General features: G+C 42.3%; 1 protein-coding gene across 1 annotated transcript; it reads right to left on the bottom strand.

The window, feature by feature from the left end:
* Positions 1-18,522: 18,522 nt before the first annotated feature.
* On the bottom strand, positions 18,523-21,193 carry TACSTD2 (tumor associated calcium signal transducer 2). The gene has a single exon (XM_017961874.3). The coding sequence runs from the start codon at positions 20,272-20,274 to the stop codon at positions 19,282-19,284; it is 993 nt and encodes a 330-aa protein (XP_017817363.2). The 5' UTR covers positions 20,275-21,193; the 3' UTR covers positions 18,523-19,281.
* Between the last annotated feature and the right edge of the window lie 414 nt (positions 21,194-21,607).

Below are 21,607 nucleotides of genomic sequence, written 5' to 3' on the forward strand. Positions count from 1 at the left end.
ACTGTCTCTCTTCCTCTTATAAAGACGGTAGTCATTGGATTTCAGCCCACAAGATCATTAACTTAATTAACATCTGCAAAGACTCTATTTCCAAATAAGATCACCATTTTTTTATTATTATTATTATTATTATTATTATTATTATTATTATTATTGAGACGATGTCTCTCTTTGTCTCTCAGGCTGGAATGCAGTGGCACAATCTCGGCCCACTGCAGCCTCCGCCTCCCGGGGTCAAGCTATTCTTCTGCCTCTGCCTCCCAACAAGTAAGATCACCATTCTGATTTTCCAGATGCACATAAATTTTGGGACTCTCTTCAAACCACTACATGGACAAAACAGACCGATTAGACTAATAATCATATTTATCATTGAAGGAGATAAAAATTCTGCTGTGTGACTCTTAAATTAGGCGAATACAAGACTAGTACTACTGATGTGCATTTTGGCCATGATGAGGAAAAAGCTGGCCTAGAAAATAAAATGAAGCCAAGAGCAGATGAAGATATTAAGAAACAAACAATCAGAATAAGCTTATATCTATTAAGGAAACTGATCCAATAATTAATAATCTTCCATAACAGAAAACCCCAGGCCCAGGTGAATTTAATGGTGAATTCTACCAAACATAATTTAAGAAAGAAATTATACTAATTCTCTACAATCTACTTCAGAAGGTAGAAACAAAGGAATACTTCCAAACTCATTCTATAAAGCCAGCATTACCTTAATACAAAAACCAGACAAAGACATAAGAAAATAAAAGATATGAATGCAAAATTCCTCAATAAAATGCCACCATATTTAATACAACAATGTATAAAAGGAACCTTATAGCACAATCAAATAGGAATTATTCTAGATATTAATGGGTCAACACTTAAAAATCAATTAATGTAATTTATCATATCAGCAGGCTAAAGAAGGAAAGTCACATGATCATATTAATACATGCAGAAAAAGCATTTGACAAAATCCTGTATCTATTCATAAAAACAAAAACCTCTCAGTAAACTAGGAGCAGAGGGAAACTTCCTAAACTTGATAAAGAATCTCTACAAAAAGCCTACAGCTAACATCATACTTAATGGTGAAAAACTAGATGCTTTCCCACTAAAATCAGGAACAAGACAAGGATGTCCCCTCTCACAACTGCTTTTCAGCATTGTACTTGAAGTCAAAACTAATGCAATACAATGAGAACAAGAAATGTAAGATATATAGATTGGGAAGGAAGAAATAAAACTGTCTTTGTTGTGGATGACATGTTCATCTAAAGACAGAATCCAAAAGAGTTAACCAATAAAAGAAAAACAAAGAAACAACCCTCCCAAAACTAATAAGAAATTAAAGCAAGGTTGCAGGATACAAGATTAATATGCAAGTCAACTACTTTCCTACGTGCCAGCAATAAACAAGTGAAATTTGAAATTAAAAACACGATGCCATTTACATTAGCACCACTCAAAATGAAATACTTATGTGTAAATTTTTCTTTTTAATTATAAGATTTATATGAGAAAAAGTACACAATTTTAATGAAAGAAATCAAGGAGAACTAAATAAGAGATATTCCATATTCATGGATGGGAAGACTTAATATTGTCAGTCAGTTCTTCCCAACTTGACCTACAGATTCAATGTAATTTCAATGAAACTCTCATCAAGTTATTTTATAGATATTGCCAAACTGATTCTAAAGGCAAAATGCCAGAGTGGCCAAGACAGTATTAAAAGTGAACAAAATTAGAGAACTGACTGACACTACCAGACTTCCAGACTTACTATGAAACTATAGTAATCAAGACAGTCGTGTATTGGCAAAAGAATAGACAAATAGACCAAAGGAAAAGAAAAGGGAGTCCAGAATTAGACCCACATAAATATAGTCAACTGATCTTTGACAAAGAAGCAAAGGTAATACAAGGGAGAAAAGATAGTCTTTTCAAAAAATGCTGCTGGAACAACTAGATATCCACATACTGGAACAACTAGATATCCACATATTAAAAAAAAAAAAAAGGGATAGCATTAGGAGATATACCTAATGTAAATGACGAGTTAATGGGTGCAGCACACCAACATGGCACATGTATCATACGTAACAAACCTGCACATTGTGCACATGTGCCCTAGAACTTAAAGTAAAATTAAAAAAAAAAAAATGAATCTAGACACAGACCTTACACTCTTCACAAAAAATAACTAAAAATGGATTACAGATGTGAATGTAAAATGCAAAACCATAAAACTCCATTTTGCATTGTAAAATGCAAAAGTATAAAAATAGATTTTCTCACTGTGTTGCTCCAGCCTGGGAGAAAGTCTAGATGATCTTGCATTTGGCAATGATTTTTTTTTTTTTTTTTAGACGGAGTCTCACTCTGTCACCCAGGCTGGAGTGCAGTGGCACGATCTCAGCTCACTGCAAACTCTGCCTCCCGAGTTCACACCATTCTCCCGCCTCAGCCTCCAGAGTAACTGGGACTACAGGCACCTGCCACCACGCCCGGCTAATTTTTTGTATTTTTAGTAGAGACAGTGTTTCACCGTGTTAGCTAGGATGATCTCAATCTGCTGACCTCATGATCCACCTGCCTCAGCCTCCCAAAGTGCTGGGATTATAAGCATGAGCCACTGCGCCTGGTCGGCAATGACTTTTTAAGTGCAACACCAAAGGTATGATCCATGTAAAAAACAATTAATAAAATGGACTTTATTGAAATTAAAATTTTCTGCCCTGAAAAAGATACTGTCAGGAGAGTTAAAAGAAAAGTGACAGAACGGGGAAAGTATTTGCAAAAGACATACCTATTTTTAAAATGTCATTCAAAATATACAAAGAATTCTTAAAACTCAACAATATAAACACAAAAAAAAATATGATTAAAAATGGGTCAAAGACCTTAAAAAATATCTCATCAAAGAAGAAATACAGATGATAAATAAGCATATAAAAAGATGCCCTACATCATATATCACCAGGAAAATGCAAATTAAAACAACAACGAGATACCACTACACACCTATTAGAATGGCCAAAATGCAGCACACTGATAACATCAAATGCTGGTGAGGCTGTGAAGCAACTGGAATTCTCATTCACTGCTGGTAAGAATGTAAAAATAGTACAGCCACTTTGAAAGAACAGCTTCTTACCAAACTAAACATACTACTTTTATCAATGATCCAGCAATTGCACTCCCTGATAGTTACCCAAAGAAGTTGAAAACTTATGCCCACACAAAAACCTATACACAGGTGTTTATAGCAGTTTTATTCATAATGCCAAAATTTGGAAGCAATAAAGATGTCCTTCAGTAGGTAAGTGGATAAAAAAAGCTGCACTACATCAAGACAATGGAATATTATGCAGCAATAAAAAGAAATAAGCTATTAAGCCGTGAAAGGACATGAAAGGCTGGCTGTGGTGGCACATGCCTGTAGTCCCAGCTGCTTCAGAGGCTGAGGTGGGAGGATGACTTGAGCCCATGAGTTCAAGTCCAGCCTGGGCAACATAATGAGACCTCATCACTAAATAAAATAATAAAGAAATAAAGTTTTGAAAGAAAAAGGCATGGGAGAAACATAAATGCATATTACTAAAATTAAGGAGCCAATCTGAAAAGGTGACGTACTGTATAATTCCAACTATATAACATTCCAGAAAAGACAAAATTATAGAGACAATAAAAAGATCAATTGTTGCCACAAGTTAGGGGAAAGTGAGGAATGAATAGGCAGAGCCCAGAGGAATTATTTTAGGGCTGGGAAACCACTCTGTATGATACTGCAGTGGTAGATAATGTCATATATTTGTCCAAACCCATTAAATGTACACCACCAAGATTGAGCCCTAATGTAAACTATGTACTCTGGATGAAAATAATGTGTCATTTTAGGTTTATCAATTGTAAAAAGTCTACCACTCTGGTGAAGGCTGTTGATAACGGAGGAGGCTATGTGTGGAGGGGCAGGGGATATATGGGAAATCTCTGCACCTTTTGTGAAACTTTGTTATGAATCTATAACTGCTCTAAAATATAGTTTATTGTGATGGTTAATTTTATGGTTAATATGATGGTTGATTTGACTGGGCTAAGGGATGTCCAGATAGTTGGTAAAACATTGTTTCTGGGTGTGCCTCTGGGGTGTGTCTGGAAGAGATTAGCATTTGAATTGGTAGACAGTAAAGAAATAATCCTCACCAGTGTGGGTGAGCCTTATTCAGTTTGTCGAGGGACCCAATAAACAAGAAAGTGGAAGAAGAATGAATTCACTCTTCCTATTTCAGCTGTGACATCCATCTTCTCCTGCCCTCACTCATTGGCACTCCTGCTTCTTGGGCCTTCAGACTTGGACTAGGATTTACACCCCTGGTTCTTCTGGTTCTCAGGCTTTCAGGCTTGATCTAAAACTCACCGTTGGCTTTCCTGGGCCTCCAACTTGCAGATGGCAGGTGGTGGGACTTCTTAGCCTTCATAATCACGTGAGCAAATCCCTCAGAATAAATTTCTCTCTCTCTCTCTCTCACTCACTCACTCACTATCCTATTGCTTCTGTTTCTCTGAAGAAGCCTAACTAATACGTCTGTTTAAAAAATATAAAGATATTAAGAAGGAAAGAGAGTCCTGACAATGTTAATTGAACCCTTGGATCCAGCCATGACTAAAGCTAACACCGCCCCTTCACTTTTCAGTTACACAGATCACCACATTTTCTTTTTGCATAAACTTATTTGAGTTGAATTGCTAACATTCATAGCTGAATAGTCCTTGCTAATATAGTCAGTTATTGCACATCTAGTTTCCTCTGCAATACATTTTCCTTTCCTCTTCTTATACATGACAAGCTCCTGTTTGTCCTCAGGTCTCAGCTTAAGCAGAACTTTCTCTAGCAGATCTTCCCTAAACTGATTCCTATTTCCACTCCAGCTTACATCAGTTCTCCTTGGTGGATGTTCTCATAAGGCCCTGTATTTCCTCATAACACTTATCCCAGACTATTGTAATTACTTGTCTCATTTATTCTCCCTGTTCTACCACCACTACCACGCTGAACTATTAAGATCTTCGAGAGCAGAAACAAAATATTCTGTTCATTGCTATATTCCCATTTCTATTGTGATGGAATGAAGTGGGTAGCCAGTGTCTGTTCATTCACAGATTTAAATCTTCATTTGATTTTCAAAATTATAGTAAAATAAATTATGAGCGAGTGTAAGTGTTTTTGTATGGTTACTAGACAATTGTAATATGTTCTGATTAATTTTTAGCATAAAAGCTAGTAATTGCTTTTACTTAGGGAGTTCTAAATGAAACTGTAATAATTTTTTTTAAAACTCCCCAGGCTGATCAAAAGGAAAAATTTGAAGAAGATAATTATGCACATGGAGGATGAAGATTATTACTTCAATAGTATTTAGCAGTCTGATTAAAGAAAGAGAGAACCCAGTCTGCCAGTTCTTTGAACATTTTCTGAAGATCTGGATTGAAATCTAAAGAGATTCCCAATCCGTGCATAAAAATCACAAGCATTTCCATACACCAATAATAGACAAATCATGAGTGAACTACCATTCACAATTGTTACAAAGAAAATAAAATACCTAGGAATACAACTTACAAGGAATGTGAAGTACCTCTTCAATGAGAACTACAAACCACTGCTCAAGGAAATAAGAGAGGACACAAACGAATGGACAAACATTCCATGCTCATAGATAGGAAGAATCAATATTGTGAAAAATAGCCATACTGCTCAAAGTAATTTATAGATTCAATGCCATCCCCATCAAGCTACCATTGACTTTCTTCACAAAATTAGAAAAACATACTTTAAATTTCATATGGAACCAAAAAAGAGCCCACATAGCCCGCTAAGCAAAAAGAACAAAGCTGGAGGCATCACGCTCCCTGACTTTAAACTATACTAGAAGGCTGCAGTAACCAAAACAGCATGGTACTGGTACCAAAACAGATATATAGACCAATGGAACAGAGCAGAGGCCTCAGAAATAATGCTACACATCTACAACCATCTGATCTTTGACAAACCTGACAAAAACAAGCAATGGGGAAAGGATTCCCTATTTAATAAATGGTGTTGGGAAAACTGGCTAGCCATATGTGGAAAACTGAAACTAGACCCCTTTCTTACACCTTATACACAAATTAACTCATTTTGGATTAAAGACTTAAATGTAAGACCTAAAACCATAAAAACCCTAGAAGAAAATCTATGCAATACCCAATAGGCATGGGCAAAGACTTCATGACTAAAACACCAAAAGCAATGGCAACAAAAGCCAAAATTGACAAATGGGGTCTAATTAAACTAAAGAGCTTCTGCACAGCAAAGTAAACTATCATCAGAGTGAACAGGCAACTGACAGATGGGAGAAAAATTTTGCAATCTATCCATCTGACAAAGGGCTCATATACAGAATCTACAAGGAACTTAAATTTAAAAGATAAAAAACAATTCCATCAAAAAGTGGGCAAAGGATATGAACAGACACTTCTCAAAAGAAGACAATTATGTGGCCAAAAGACATATGGAAAAAGCTCATCATCACTGGTCATTAGAGAAATGCAAATCCAAACCACAATGAGATACCATCTCATGCCAGTTAGAATGGCAATCATTAACAAGTAGGAAAGAACAGATGCTGGAGAGGATATGGAGAAATAGGAACGCTTTCACATTGTTGGTGGGAGTGTAAATTAGTTCAACCATTGTGAAACACAATGTGGCAATTCCTCAAGGATCTAGAACCAGAAATACCATTTGACCCAGCAATCCCATTATTGGGTATATACAAAAAGGATTATAAATCATTCCACTATAAAGACATATGCACATGTATGTTTATTGCAGCACTATTCACAATAGCAAAGACTTGAAACCAACCCAAATGCCCATCAGTGATAGACTAGATAAAGAGAATGCAGCACATATATACCATGAAATACTATGCAGCCATAAAAAAGGATGAGTTTATGTCCTTTGCAGGGACATGGATGAAGCTGGAGACCATCATTCTCAGCAAACTAACACAGGAACAGAAAACCAAACACCGCATGTTCTCACTCATAAGTTAGAGTTGAACAATGAGAACACATGGACACAGGGAGGGGAACATCACACATTGGGGCCTGTCAGGGGTTGGGAGACTAGGGGAGGGATAGCATTAGGAGAAATACCTAATGTAGATGATGGGTCGATGGATGCAGCAAACCACCATGGCACGTGTATACCTATGTAACAAACCTGCACGTTCTGCACATGTATCCCAGAACTTAAAGTATATCGAATAAAATAAAAACCACACTCACACAAAAATATTCCTTTTGTTTAATTTCGGTATAAACAATACCCATATAGTACACTTGCTTAGCCAGCTTAAACTGAAAATTTAGGGGAAAAACCAAGGAGGTGTTTATATCACAGTTCCATATACATCACTCATTCATGTATTCATTCAGCAGTCATAATCTTTAAAATAAATGGAATATTAGAATTCCTTTTTCTTAGTCAAGTCACAAACTAGGGGTCTGATTGATACGGGAGTTAAGAAGAAATCACTTAGTCAGATAGTAAGGGCATGGGAGTCCATGGCGCGGCTTTTCTTTTTAATGAAAAGCAGTCCCAAATCGTTTTCTAACAAAGAGCAAGCCGGGAACTTGCATGGATGAATGCTGGCAGGAACTAAGAACTAGACGTTTTCAAGATGGCAGCTCCATCTTCCCTTGTCTGCCAGCCACATGTACTATAAAGGAGGAGAAAAGATGGTTCAGGTTAAGTGGAAATCTCCTTTGCATAAGAAGATTAGGGTGAGGTGACCAGCCTTCCCGTGCACTATATAAACGTCATACCTGATGGAACCAATCTATGAGCCCTATGTAAATCAGACACCGCCTCCTCAAACTGGACTATAAAATTTGGGGGATTCACCACCAACTTGTCCTTTCCTCTGGGAGACCCCTTCCTCCATACAGGAAGCTGTTTCTCTTTCTCTTCTTTTCTACCTATTAAACCTTTACTCCTAAATGCCTCATGTGTGTCCATGTCCTAAATTTTTCTGGCATGCAACAATGAACCCCAGGGGAATATACCCCAGGTAATGTAGCCACTTCATGATCTCAGTTGAATAGTATCCTCCCCTAATTCATGTCCACCTGGAACTTGTATATGTGATCTTATTGGAAATAGGGTCTTAATCAAGTTAAGATAATCAAGTTAAGATCAGTTCATGCTGGATTAGGGTGGGCCCTCATTCGGCAAGTGGTGTCCTTATGAGAAGCCGAAAATTTGGACACAGAGATACACACAGAGGGAAGACAGCGATGTGAAGAAAGCAGAGATTGGAGTTATGCTGCCACAGACTGGGGACTGCCCACAACCGCAGAAGCTGGAGGATGCGAGGAAGGATTCTTCCCTAGAGCCTTAATTTCAAACTTCTAGCCTCCAGGACTGGAAGAAATTAATTTCTGTTATTTTAAGCCTCCGAGTTTGTAGTAGTTTGCTATGGAAGCCCCAGGGTACTAATTCATGGTCCAATCTTCTGCCAAGTGACCCTTCCTTTCCCCCCACCACCCAGCCTCCATCCAATTCCAAAACATTTTCTCCCATGTCTTTTTTGTTGTTTAAAGGAGTTGGGTTTTGCCACGTTGCCTAGACTGGAATGTAGTGTCTGTTCAAACGCTCGATCCCTCTACTGATCAGCACAAGAGTTTTGATTTGCACCGTTTCTGACCTGGGCCAGTTCACCCCTCCTTAGGCAACCTAGTGGTTCCCCGATCCCAGGAGGTCCCCAGATTGATGTCAAACTTGGTACGGTCATCCAATCAACATAGCACACAGCAACCCAGAACTCCTGGGTTCAAGCGACCCTCCTGCCTCAGCCTCCCCAGTAACTGGGACTCCAGGCTCCAGCCACCAAGCCCAAGTCTTTATGCAAAGCAGTTCAGGATCTTTCGCCCCTCACCCAAGCAAAGGCCTTCCCTTTGCATATAGGAAGGCTCAGACTCTGCCTCACCAAATGGGAGGCGCCTAGATGAAGCAGGTTTTCCTTTCCTCCACCCTAGCAGGCTCTTCAAAGGGTGAAGAGTTCAGTAAAACGGCAGTGTAGTAGACCAATTGATTTCTCCACTGATTAAAACTATACCACTCCCTTGAAGTTTGAAAAAAGAAAGACAAAAAATAAAAGAGAAAATGAAAGCAGTTACAATCGATTTGGATTTAAAACAACAAATTTTGCATTTAAAATAAGTTTGTTCCCATTTTTAAAAAATGGAGTCATTTCATAATTTTGTTACTTTTCCCCCCTCACTTAACTCAACAGTATATTGTGAGCATTTTCCCATATTAGAAAGTCCTCAAGGATTATACCATAATGTACACAAAACCACAATCCCTTGTCCACCGTTCGGGACAAAGGAAGCTCCTTTTCACTCTCTGAAGTTTCCCTGGAAAATCAGCTTACAAAGGCTGATTAGTTGGACAAAAGGCATACAAATTTATTTAACATATATACAATGGGAACCTTCAGAATGAGGACCCAAATCCCTAGTGGGGGTGCAGAAGTTTGTATACCATCTTTAGGTTACAGAAAGAATTTGGGGCTTGGATCCTGGCAAAACAGTTATGGGAGGAGAAGTCAATGGGCTTGAAGAACATATAATGGTCTGTTGGGCCCACAGAGTGAACGATGACTTGTGACAAAAGTCTGTCCAGGTTTGGTGTCAGACTTCGGTCTTCCTTCCTGTAATACGGGTTCAGTTAATGAAAACTTAAGGAAAGGATTGGAGGTAATTGTCTTCTTTTTTTGTAGGTCTGGACTTTAGGTAGATAAGGAAGCTTTGGAGAGCAACTTTGTCGCGTGCTTTGAGAGAGATGGAGGTGGGGGCAGATCTGGAGAGAGAAGTCCGAGAGACCTTGAGGCTGCTTTTTCAGTTTAGCATGTATGAAGCACTACATTTTGGGATATCGATTTCTGAGCCCCGTTACCACAAATCCCAAAAGCTGAAAACCCAAGAGTTGTTTTAAAAGTTTGGCAGCAAAACTGACCTGAAGTGACCTAAGTCTACTTACGGTCTGTTTATACCACTTAGTGTGACTGTTAATGTTTCACGACAGAAATCTAAAGGTATTGATTAGAGATGCTGTCACAGACCCTGCCGAAGGGATTAAAAAACATGCCCCAAATTATCCTTCTAAAATCCGAACACTTTTGAATTCTGAAACACACTGGGTCTCAAGGAGTTGTGAACCTATATAATTATCCCCCTGTAGTTAGATATTTTTTTCACCTTTTTACTATTATAAGAAGTGCTGCATGCAACACGTTATACATGTGAATCTTGTTTGCATCATTATTCATGTCCTTAAGATAAATTCTTTGATATGGAAATAGAAAGTCAGAAAAACTAAACACGTTCTTGGTAGATATTGTCTACTTGTTTTCCAGAAAGGTTATACCAATTAACACACCCCTCACCAGCACTGGAAAACATCAGCTTTATCAATTTCACAAAGGAAAATTGTCATACCATTGTGCTTTTAACTCATTTGGTTACTGGTAATGTTAGATACATTTTTAAAAAGAGGTTTATTAGTATTTCGAATTCCTCTCCTGGAATTGTCTATTTATGACCTTTGTTCCTTTTCTACTGAAGTTCATCTCATAAACTTGCTTTGTGTATGTGCTGCACAAAGGCCCAGGGGGTGGGGACCAAAATCAAGCCTGACTCTGATCACCTACCTGTGTACCCTCCACAGAGAAAGGATCACTTTTTCTTCTTTGAAAGGTGTCTCCCCACCTGGTACACTTGTCAAGCCCTGCACTGCAAGGGTGAGTCCAACTAGATGGACTGTCTTTTTCTAATTTGTCTGCCCAGAGCAAGCAGGATGCCCTTTCTAATTTATACAAAAGTACCAAGCTGAGATCTTAACTAGATGAATTGTGTTTCTAATTAATTTGAGTTTAAATTATTTATATAGGCTGGGTGTGGTGGTTCACACCTATAAAGCCAGCACTTTGGGAGGCTGAGGCAGGTGAATCACTTGAGCAGAAGAGTTTGAAATCAGCCTGGGCAACATGGTGAAACCCATCTCCACAGAAAAATACAAAAATTACCCAGGCATGGTGGTGCATGCCTGTAGTCCCGACTACTCAGGAGGCTGAGGCAGGAGAATCGCTGGAACCCAGGAGGCGAAGGCTGCAGTGAGCCGTGATCATGCCACTGCATTCCAGCCTGGGGGTAGAGTGAGACCTGGTTTCAAAAAACACAAAAAAGGTTCTTTATATAGTAAAGCTATTATATTAAATTTTTGAGTGTTATATTGTGCGATTGTATTTTTCTTGCTTATTGCTTTGTATTTGTTTGACTCATAAGTTATCTAAACGTCTTCCATTTTGCTTTTTCTTAAGAAATGTTTGTGGAGCTCTAAGTAGCTTTGTTTTTCTTCCTTTTGCTTCTGAATATTATTTTAAGTGGTGCAATGTGGGTAGAAACGTATGAAATCTAATCCTTGAACAGTTAATCCCAGCTGTCAAAGGGACCTACTTGGCCCTGTTTAAATGCCCAGACCAGAGATAGTCATTCTGCAAGACATCTACACCCATATCATCTATCCATCCATTCAACCAGCACTAATTATTGAGCACCCAGTATGCTCCAGGCACTGTGTGAGACATTGGGAATACAGACATACATAACAGAAACCGGAATTCCTTCCTTTATGGAGCTTGCAATGGACACCATGTGTTCAAGTTTCATATAACCATAACAACAGCTAACATTTAGGAATGCTTACTGTGTGCAGGCACCAATCTAAGTGCTTTACCTGCATTAACGTATTTACTTCTCTTAGCAACCCTATGAGGAAGTAGGTATATTATTGTTCCCATTTTACAAGTGAGGAAAATGCACAGGGAGGTTAAGTAACTTGATCGAAGATCACAGACAGGCAAATAGCTTGGTTACTCGTAAAGTTGTACCTAGCAAGTCTTCATCACTTCCATTTCCCATGTCACTTTCACAGATTTGTCACTTTAACTGTCCACTTCAATCCTCTCTTTCTTCCTCTTGGTCTGGGGCTTTGCTTCCACCAATGCTTCCATGCCCCGTGAAGAAACTGCTCTGCCACCCGTGACTTCTGACTTGGCCTTTATCCCCTGGTAGTAGTCTGGGCTTGTCTTTTAGTCTCCACCCCTGGTTTTGACCTTTCTTGGTTTCCTTTGCCAACTGTCATCTTTCTGGTCCTGATGTGCTACAGTCTTTTAAAGCATGGTGCTAGTTTTCTTCCCTTTTCAGTCTATCACCTTTCCCTAGACAATTGAATTTCTAACCCTGGCTTTTAAGTACTACCTATAAACCAGTGCCTCCCAAATTCCCATCTCCAGTTCATAAAACACCAGACTGCTATAGTCAGCTTCTGGATGCAAGTCTGAACTCAACTGTCCAAAACCATCCTCATCATTTCCGTCATACCAAACATGTTCCCATTCCTGTGTTCCCTTTCTCAGAAAATAGTGCCACCAACCAGTTATGAAAGCGAAACACTACAACTATTCTCAACACTTCCCTTGTCCTCACCACCCCCATATAAAATCTATTCCCGAGTACTATTTATTTTATATCTGAAATATTCCTCCAGTACATCCACTTCTCCCCATCATCATCACTATTTTGTATTCCTGACCCTCATCCAAGTTACCTTTTTTTTTTTTTTTAGTTGGGGTTTCTCTCTTGTTGCCCAGGCTGGAGTGCAATGGCAGGATCTCAGCTCACTGCAACCTCCTGCCTCCCAGGTTCAAGCAATTCTCTTGCCTCAGCCTCCCGAGTAGCTGAGATTGCAAGCATGCACCACCACGCCTGGCTAATTTTGTAATTTTAGTAGCGACAGGGTTTCTCCATGTTGGTCAGGCTGGTCTCGAACTCCCAACCTCAGGTGATCCACTTGTCCTGGCCTCCCAAAGTGCTGGGATTACAGGTGTGAGCCACTGCACTTGGCATTCCCAAGCTACCTTTATCTTTCACCTGAAATACTCCTGTTACTGGTCTTTTATAGTTTCCTTGCCTCTATTCTTGTTCCTTTTCAGTCTATGCTCCATACTCCAGCCAGAGTGATCTTTTCAAAACATGAATCTGATTATGTCACCCCTGCCTTAAAACAAATATTTTTTTTCAAGGATTTCTCTATGCTCTTGACAGGGGAGGGGGTGAAACTATGTCAACAGGAAAGTAGGGGACCCTTATTTCTTCACACAAAGGCACCTACCAGCCCATTTGCCAAATTTGGCACTGCAGGGTGAAGTCCAACTAGATAGGAAGCTTTCTTCTAATTTGTCTGCACAAGGGGTATGCCCTTTGTCATTTGCACAAGGTCAGAATACGTAGTAGGCTTGAAAGGCCTTCCATTGTCTATCCCCAGCCCACTTCCTCAGTCACATGCAGCACCAGTCTTCTTGTACCCACAATCTACCCGTGCTGGTCTACTCTCAGGTCCTCAGATAATCCACACTTGCTCCTGCTTCAGGACCTTTGCACATGCTGTTCTCCCTTACTGAAATGCTTCCCTTTATGCATAAATAACATCTGCTCATGCCTTACATCTCAAATCAAGCATCAATTCCTTAAGGATACGACTTCCCCCAAGACTAGGTCAGAACATTCATATTTACTTTTTTTCTTTAGAGCACGTATCTCATTTTTAAATTGCACCCTTATTTACATGATGGTGTTGTTAATGACTGTCTATGCTGTAGCCTTTAAGTTCATTAAAGGCAGAGACTCTACCAGTCAGGATTCTTGGCTGTAAGCAACAGAAAAGGATTCTGGCTAAACTTAAGCATAAAAGGAATTTATTGGAGGATTTGGATTAAGTTCACAGAATCAGTGGGAAGGCTGGTGAATCAGATACAGAAAATGACCAGGACCTAAGGTTGCCTAGGCAGCAGGGGATGTGGCCAACATCAAGCTGTGGGGCAATCCAATTGGGATATTCTACCAACGCTGCTGCCACTGGACACTGGCACCCATGGAACAGCTGTGCTCTTGACAAAGCCAGTACTGTTCTGAGAAAATTTCTCAATTGTCCTGATTTATGGCTTCATATCCTCTAGAACTCTGCCCAGGCAGGAGAGTTCAATTGGCTGAGCCATGTTACATGCCCATATCCCACCTGCCAGGGAACAGGACCATCAGGCTTCCCATCAAGGTTCACACAATGTGGGCGTTTCCCCCATTGAAAACATTGTGGGGATGCCAGGTAAGAAAACAAATAAAAGCACCAGAGAAACCACATCTGTTCAATTCATTATATGTTCCCCAAACTAGTATGATATCTGACATCAAATAAGACAAAAAAATATTTGAGGGAACAAATAAATGACCAATGCTGGGCATCTCTGAGGACACAGACTGTCCAACTTGTGCCTGCTTTAGGGTAACCGCTGACAATCACTGGGGCCTTTGCACTCCAGCTAGAGCCAACACTGGTCAAACTGGCTGCTTAGTCGAGTTCACCCCAGTCCCATTGAGATCAGATGAGGAGCCAGGAGCTCTATGAGCTAGAGTGAGTGGATATCACTAGACTCATTTTATAACGCAAATGTGAGGTTCAGGGAGGTGAAGTGCCATATTCAAGATAATACAGTTGGAAAGCAAGAACAAGGACTTGAAGCCTCATCTGCTGGCATAGTTTAGTACATTTTCCCACCTTCTGTATTATGTTGTTTCAATTGCATATGACAATGTGCTTCACATAAAAATATTTGGGTGGCCGGGACATTTCCTCCAACAGTATCAGATAACAAGGGAGTTGAGAGTGCTGAGGCCACCGAAGAGACTCAGCTACATCCAGCATGGGAGAAGGGTGGGCACAAGGATTCCAAGGAGTTAATGCTTATCTAGTCCAGATCCCTTTCCTTGCAAGGAGACAAGATGCTTTGGTAAGCTGAGCTGCCTGCTGATAAACTGCTGGTTAACATGTTCGGGCTATCACTCTGGATCATTATCTTTCCCTTCTTACTCAGATTGATTTGGCCTCCTTGTACATCATGAACCTGAGAATTTCCACTGAAATTGATGACATATGGCTTGCTGCAGTGCCAGGGGACACAACCCCCTGTTTACAGTATAATTCTCTAACAGTCAATGGGCCCAGCCCCTCTATCCATCCCCACCCCTCCCAACAATTCCTCCTTTGAGCTCACTAGAAAAGGCTATAATGAAACCTCTAATGATATTTAGCAATGACAGGGAATGGTTCCAGGAGGGAAATTACAACTGGAAGATATCCACCAGGACCTGCTAGTAATTGTAAAGGATTTCTACTCAGTACTTACAGGGTCCTTTGTTTTACATAAACAGGAGGCTTCCAAGGTTGCTCTAGCCCCCTCTAATAGCAGAAGTCTATGGAGAGATGTCTGTTTCAGAAAGTGGAGTGGAAGTTCTGTTCACATTACATTAGAAAGAACTCGCCCATTACTAGTATTTTTCTCCCAAGTTCTTGGGGGACCTTCCCCTAGTTCTAACAAGAGTGACTATTTACTAAATACATCATCGGGAGACTAACCAGGGAGGCAAGTGGAACATTAGATAGGATAAAGCCAGGGTGTTAGAGCTCTAGGGTGTCTCCACCCCTCTCTGTCTTACTTGGGTGAATCCATTCTCCTCTGTGAGCTTCAGTGTCTTCATCTATAGAATCAGAATGTTGAACTAAATGACCCTCTAAGCTTTTTCCAGCTCTGACATTACATTCTGTGATTCCACTTGAAAAATGATGAAGCAAAAAATATGTAAGCAGAGGGAGGAATGGGTGATCTTTAAAAAAATGCTTCAATAAAAGAAACAGCAAGAATGGATAAAGCCCTGGTGACCTACACAAGGAAATCAGTCGAGTGTCCTCAGGAGGCTCAGAAGGCAGGCTGCAACTTGCTGGGCAAGCCACACCTGCTCCCCACATTCCTTCCAAGGGCAGCCCCAGGTCTGAGCTCTGGGCAGTGAACCAGTGAACCAGTAAGGTATTTTGTTTGTTTGTTTGTTTGTTTTGGTGGGGAGGTGGGTGGAATCTTGGAGGCAGCTGCTCAGTCCCTGAAGATAGCTGGTTCTTAAGACCTGACCCAGCAGAGGAAAGCTGAGTTTCAAAACAGAAGCATGAAGGGGCTCTTCCTCGGAAGAAGTAAGCAAAAAAGGCATCTTAACCTGCTGGGTACCCAGCAGGAAAATGAAGAAATAAGTGTAATGGAGACATGTGGCTAGTTTTTACAGCTAACAGGTAAAACATGTCTTTAAAGCACATTAATAGTAAAAATCTTAGCTACACAAGGCAAAAGTCCCAAGCCCCAGATTTGGTATATGCAGGGTGTGTGTTCATGAGTTTACTCAATGTCTTTCAAATCTCAGTTTGCTGACATGTGACATGGATGTAATCTAAACAAGAGAAAATTTAAAATATACGAAACTTTCACTAAGTACCAGATTGTTTCAGACGCTCATATCAACTACCTCATTTAATCTTCACAATTGTGAGAGAGGGATTTATAGTTTCATTTAACTAATGAGGAAACAGGGGAGGTAAGTGACTTCTTGGCCCAGAGGAGTAAGATTTGACCTCAGGTTTGTCAACATTTGGGTTACTTCCAGTAAGTCAATGGCTCAAAGAAGATCATATGTGTGAAAATGCTTTGCAAATTATAAATGCTATAAAGTATAAGAAGTTATAGTCCTGAATTAATGCAGAAACCTAAATATCATCCAGAATCAACATTCTGATGGAGGAAGGGGCTTTTTCAGGGAGCCTTCTTTGTTCAGTTGCCTACTGGATCCTTTATTTATTTTCCAGGCAGACAAGTGAGTTTTTAAAAGTGACTCTTGAAACAATGAGACTCTCTAGTTCCAACTGTGCTACAGAAACATTTATCTTGAGAAGTCACTTGCTCTTTTCATGTATGAAAAGTGGGGTTAGGTCACAGGTGATCACCAGGGTCACTTCCGTCAACGCATTCAGTGACTCAGAAGTGGAAAGCACCCAGTGAGACCTAGAGTGGGCTGTCTCACTCTCATTGTTAGAGAGCCAGTTCTAACATCAGGTACTTTGGCCATCCTTCCTACTGTGGGAGAGCCTGCTCACATCCACCCTCTCCCCTTGGGAAGTCTCATTTGATCCTGGAAGGAAGTTTGGAGCCTGGATGGAGTTTCTCCCTTGGTGAGTGGCCACAGACTTTGAGATCTCTGGCAATCTTACAGTATCCACTCCACCAGCACATAGCAGCCACAGCCCTAAGCTGAGAAGCCAGTGGGTGAGAGCTCTCTCTCTCCCCCAGTTCTTACTGGTGTTTCAGTCTTGAGAGGTCATCACAGACTGTAGAAACAGCATGGGAGGAGGGGCATGAGATGGATTCCAGGGGAAGAAACTGCAGTCCTGGATCTAGCTTAGCTGTTGCTGAATATGTGATATACCAACCACTCCCTCCTTTGTACACACCCAGTATTGTATCAATTTCTCAGTTACTGCAGTAACTTGTTTACTTGTGGGGTTCGCCACAGCCACACACATAAATGACTGTGAATGAGTGAAAAGGAAGAGATAAATGTAAGAGGGACAAGTGGCTAGTTTTTACAGCTAATAGATAAAACACATCTTTAAAGCACATTAATAGTAAAAATCGCTGGGTGCGGTGGCTCACACCTGTGATACCAGCACTTTGGGAGGCCGAGGCAGGTGGATCGCCAGAGGTCAGGAGTTTGAGACCAGCCTGGCCAACATGGTGAAACCTCATCTCTACTAAAAATGCAAAAATTAGTCAGGCGTAGTGGTGGGCACCTGTGATCCCAGCTACTCAGGAGGCTGAGGTAGGAGAATCCCTTGAACCCAGGAGGTGGAGGTTGCAGTGACCTAAGCTCACTCCACTGCCCTGCAGCCTGGACAACATAGCAAGACTCCATCTCAAAATAAATAAATAAATAAGCAAGCAAAAGTCTTAGGAAAACAACTTGTGCACACCCAGCAAAAGCATAGGGCCCACTGCAGGCTGGTTCCAATTATGTGGGAAAGTCATTTAATCTTAGAGCCACAACACTTTGAGATTAAGTAATTTGCTCAAACGCTGAACGGAAATAGTATCACCTATTTCAAAGTAGGGTTGGGATTCAAAGGAGATACAGCTCTTGAACTAGAGTTTTCTGTCTCCATTGGTGATAAGCCTTGTTTAGAGATGACCAAAGACTGGCACTCTTTTTCATAAAAGCAGCTAGTTTTAGCTTCCTCCCTCATGCTCACCCTCCTGAAGTTTGAAGGAAGTTTCCAAATAATCTTATTTAGAAAGAATAGCATTTACACTGGCCAGTTAGGATATCTTAGGACACACCAGAATAGCAACATGAAACACCCATTTTTAGGGGGAAAAAAAAGTGTTATAATTTGAAATTTAAAAAAAATACAAGTCTTGGGAAATTAGAGGAGACCAGAGTGATAGAATTCTGGAGGGACTTTTCACAAATGCCAACTTTTGGTTTGTGCCTTTCCCATATTTTATTAAATTCATGTTTTTTAAAAAAAAATCACAGCAACATTATCAAAGACAACATATGTACAAACATTTTACAAAAAAGAACATTACCAATATCAGTGGTAGTAAGGGCAAGCTGAAGAATAAATAGACTGAGTTTCCGGGCAGTGTCTGTCCTCAAAGACATCTAAACTGCGTTCAGGCAGTTGAAACAGGCTTCTTTCCTGGTGACAGGCATATGTGGTCAGTAATACAAACGATGGTTAATGAGGCTACTACCTAGGACCAATTAACAAACTCCTCTTCTCTTCGAGTAGGCCATGATACAAGTGGAACTCATCAAATAATTTAAACCCAAGGCGATAACAACGCTATTTCCCATCTAAACTCATTTAAGCCTTCACAGTGTCACAATGGATTCAGTTACCTGCAAACGATCCCGGGTTGTCATACAGATAACTTGTTTTTTACACATAACGCAGCGCCATCCCTTCCTTCACTGCCCCAGTCAGGTTTCTTGTTGTTGGACCGAAAGGGGATACATTTTAGAAATGCTTCCTTCAAGACAGAAGTGAGAAAGAAAGGAGACCCTGAGGCCAGGATATATTAAACCTGGTGTGTGCGCAAAAGGGAGGGGGAAGGCAGGAATTTGAAAGGATAAACGGCTCCTTTGCGCCGAGAATCAGGAAGGGTGACTCGCTTGGGTCTGGGACGATACCGAAATCCGGTACCCCACCCAATCCCCTGCCCCGCCGGGTACCTATAAACTCGGTTCCTTTCTCAACTCCCCCAGTTCCTTGATCTCCACCTTCTTGTACTTCCCCGACTTTCTCCGGTTAGTGATCACCAGGACGGCCACGCCGGCGACGAGGGCCACCACCACCACCACGATGACGGCGATGAGGCCGGCGGTGAGGCGCTTCATGGAGAACTTCGGGGGAATCTCGTCCAGGTAATAGATGAGCGTGCGCTCCACCTGCAGGGGCTCTCCGCGCACGCGCAAGTCCAGGCCGCCGCGGCCCTGGAATAGAGACTCGCCCTTGACGTCCCTCTCGAAGTAGTAGGCTGCATCACCGATGTCCACGTCACCTGCGGCCTTCTGCGACGTGTTCTGCCGCAGCTCGATCTGGATGGTGGGCTGCTCGTAGTGCACGGCCGCCACAAACTTGGGGTGCAGCCGATAGCGCTCGCGAAAGAGCCGCCTCAGCTCCGCGTCCAGGTCCGAGTGGTTGAAGGCGCCGGCGGTGGGGCGGTGACGCAGGTCAATGAGGATGTGGTGGGTGCGCACCAGCTCATCGCAGCGCAGGCTCAAGTCGCCCTTGTCGGTGCGCCGCACGCCCACCGAGTTCACGCACCAGCACACCGACGTCTGGTTGCACTGGCGCGCCTTGAAGCGGCCCTCTGGGTCGCAGTCCGGGTCGTAGAGGCCATCGTTGTCCACGAGCGCGTGCTCATTCGGCCGCACCAGCGTGCGGGCGTTCTTGGGGGCGCTCATGCGCGCCTTGAGCAGCAGACACTTGGAGGTCAGCGTGGAGCAGTCGACCGCCACGCCAGAGCCCAGCGCGCGGCACTGGCAGCGGCCACCTGGGCCGTCGGGGCTGCACACGGTCATCTTGTTGGTGGGACACGTGCAGTTGTCCTGCGCGGCAGTGTGGCCGGTCACCGCCGCCAGCAGCAGCAGCAGCAGCAGTGGGAGCCGCAGCGGTGGCGGCGCGAGGCCGGGGCCCCGAGCCATGGTGGGGCGGAGGAGCATGGACCGGACGCGGGCGGATGAGGCGCGGGGACTCGGCGGGGCTCGGGCTCCGGCGTCCGGGATGGTCTGCGGGCGTCTGCCGCCCGGCCGCTTCCTCCGGCTCTTATACTCGGCCCGACCTGCCCGGCTGGTTCCGCCACCGACCGTCCCTACTGGTATTTGGGTGACACATCCCGCCCCCCTCCCCGTCCCACGGAAGGCCCAGCCGGCCCTGCGCCGCCCGCGATAGGATCAGAGCAGGGAAGCTGCTCCCGCCTCCTCCGGACCGAAAGCCGGGAAGGGGAGAACCGATACTCACCTGCAGGCTTCTGGGGACCCGCCCTCGGCGCGGCCTCCTACTCCTGGCGCGTCCGGGCAGCTCTCCCGGCAGAAAGTCTAAAGAGTTTCATTGCAAAGTGTGGCTCGCGACTGTCGCACTCTCCCCTATCCCCGACTCCCTTTTCGTTCTTTCCCGGCCCCTAGCCCGCCCTTAATTTCTCTCACTCCCTCTCTTCTTTGTCCAGTTCTCACAGTAGCACACATTTATATAGTTTACAGTTCACAAGCATTATCTCATCCTCACACCAGTCCTGACAGGTAGGGACTATCAGACCTGTTTTATAGGTGATGCTGAGGAGGCTTAAAGACCTGAAGTCACACTGCTATCAACTTCCCCATATTCCTGAGAGGGGTCTTTGGCACCCTAAGAGTGATGAGACCTTAAATAAAATGTTTGTGGACACGAAGTGATGCAGAATCTGAAGGTCAGATGTCGAAGTTAGGGAAGCAGTTCTGTTACTCACCATATCAAGGGTTACACACAGGTATCCTGGCGTCCAAAGGGTTAAAAGTTCTGTTAAACACTAAGTTTCTGTCCTGCACAGAAGCGCACACACACAGGCGCACACGCACATAATATTTATGTGTGCACTGGCTATAAAGAGACAAACAGGAACAAATTCTTAAAGAGCCAGCAAGACTGTAAAGAGTTTTTTGTACAATTTGATTCTAACACAGCAAATCATTGCTTTTCTTTTCCTGTATCCCACGTAAGTAGCTGAACCATGTAAATAATGAAAGAATGGAGCCTGTGAGAAACCGCTTGTCTACCACTGTGTGGCTACTTTCATGGCATAAAGAGGTTGCAATCTCTTTTTGAGTCATTGAGAAATTCCCGAGTTTCAAAGCTGTGGTAAAATTAACAATAATTAGCAAGCTATAATTATTCCCAGGTCCTCCATCAAAGCACATTTTATTTGTTCAGCATTTAATGTGCACCACCAGTCGTGCGAGGGTATCGTTTAGCAGATGAAAGCCAGCTGGACCTCTGTCCCATTAATTTTCATGCAATTCC

Source organism: Papio anubis, chromosome 1, assembly GCF_008728515.1.
Source record: "Papio anubis isolate 15944 chromosome 1, Panubis1.0, whole genome shotgun sequence".
Lineage (NCBI taxonomy): Eukaryota > Metazoa > Chordata > Mammalia > Primates > Cercopithecidae > Papio > Papio anubis.

What these genes read in the sequence shown, in the direction of transcription:
- TACSTD2 (XM_017961874.3), bottom strand. Translation starts at nt 20,274, where the DNA reads ATGCTCCTCCGCCCCACCATGGCTCGGGGCCCCGGCCTCGCGCCGCCA.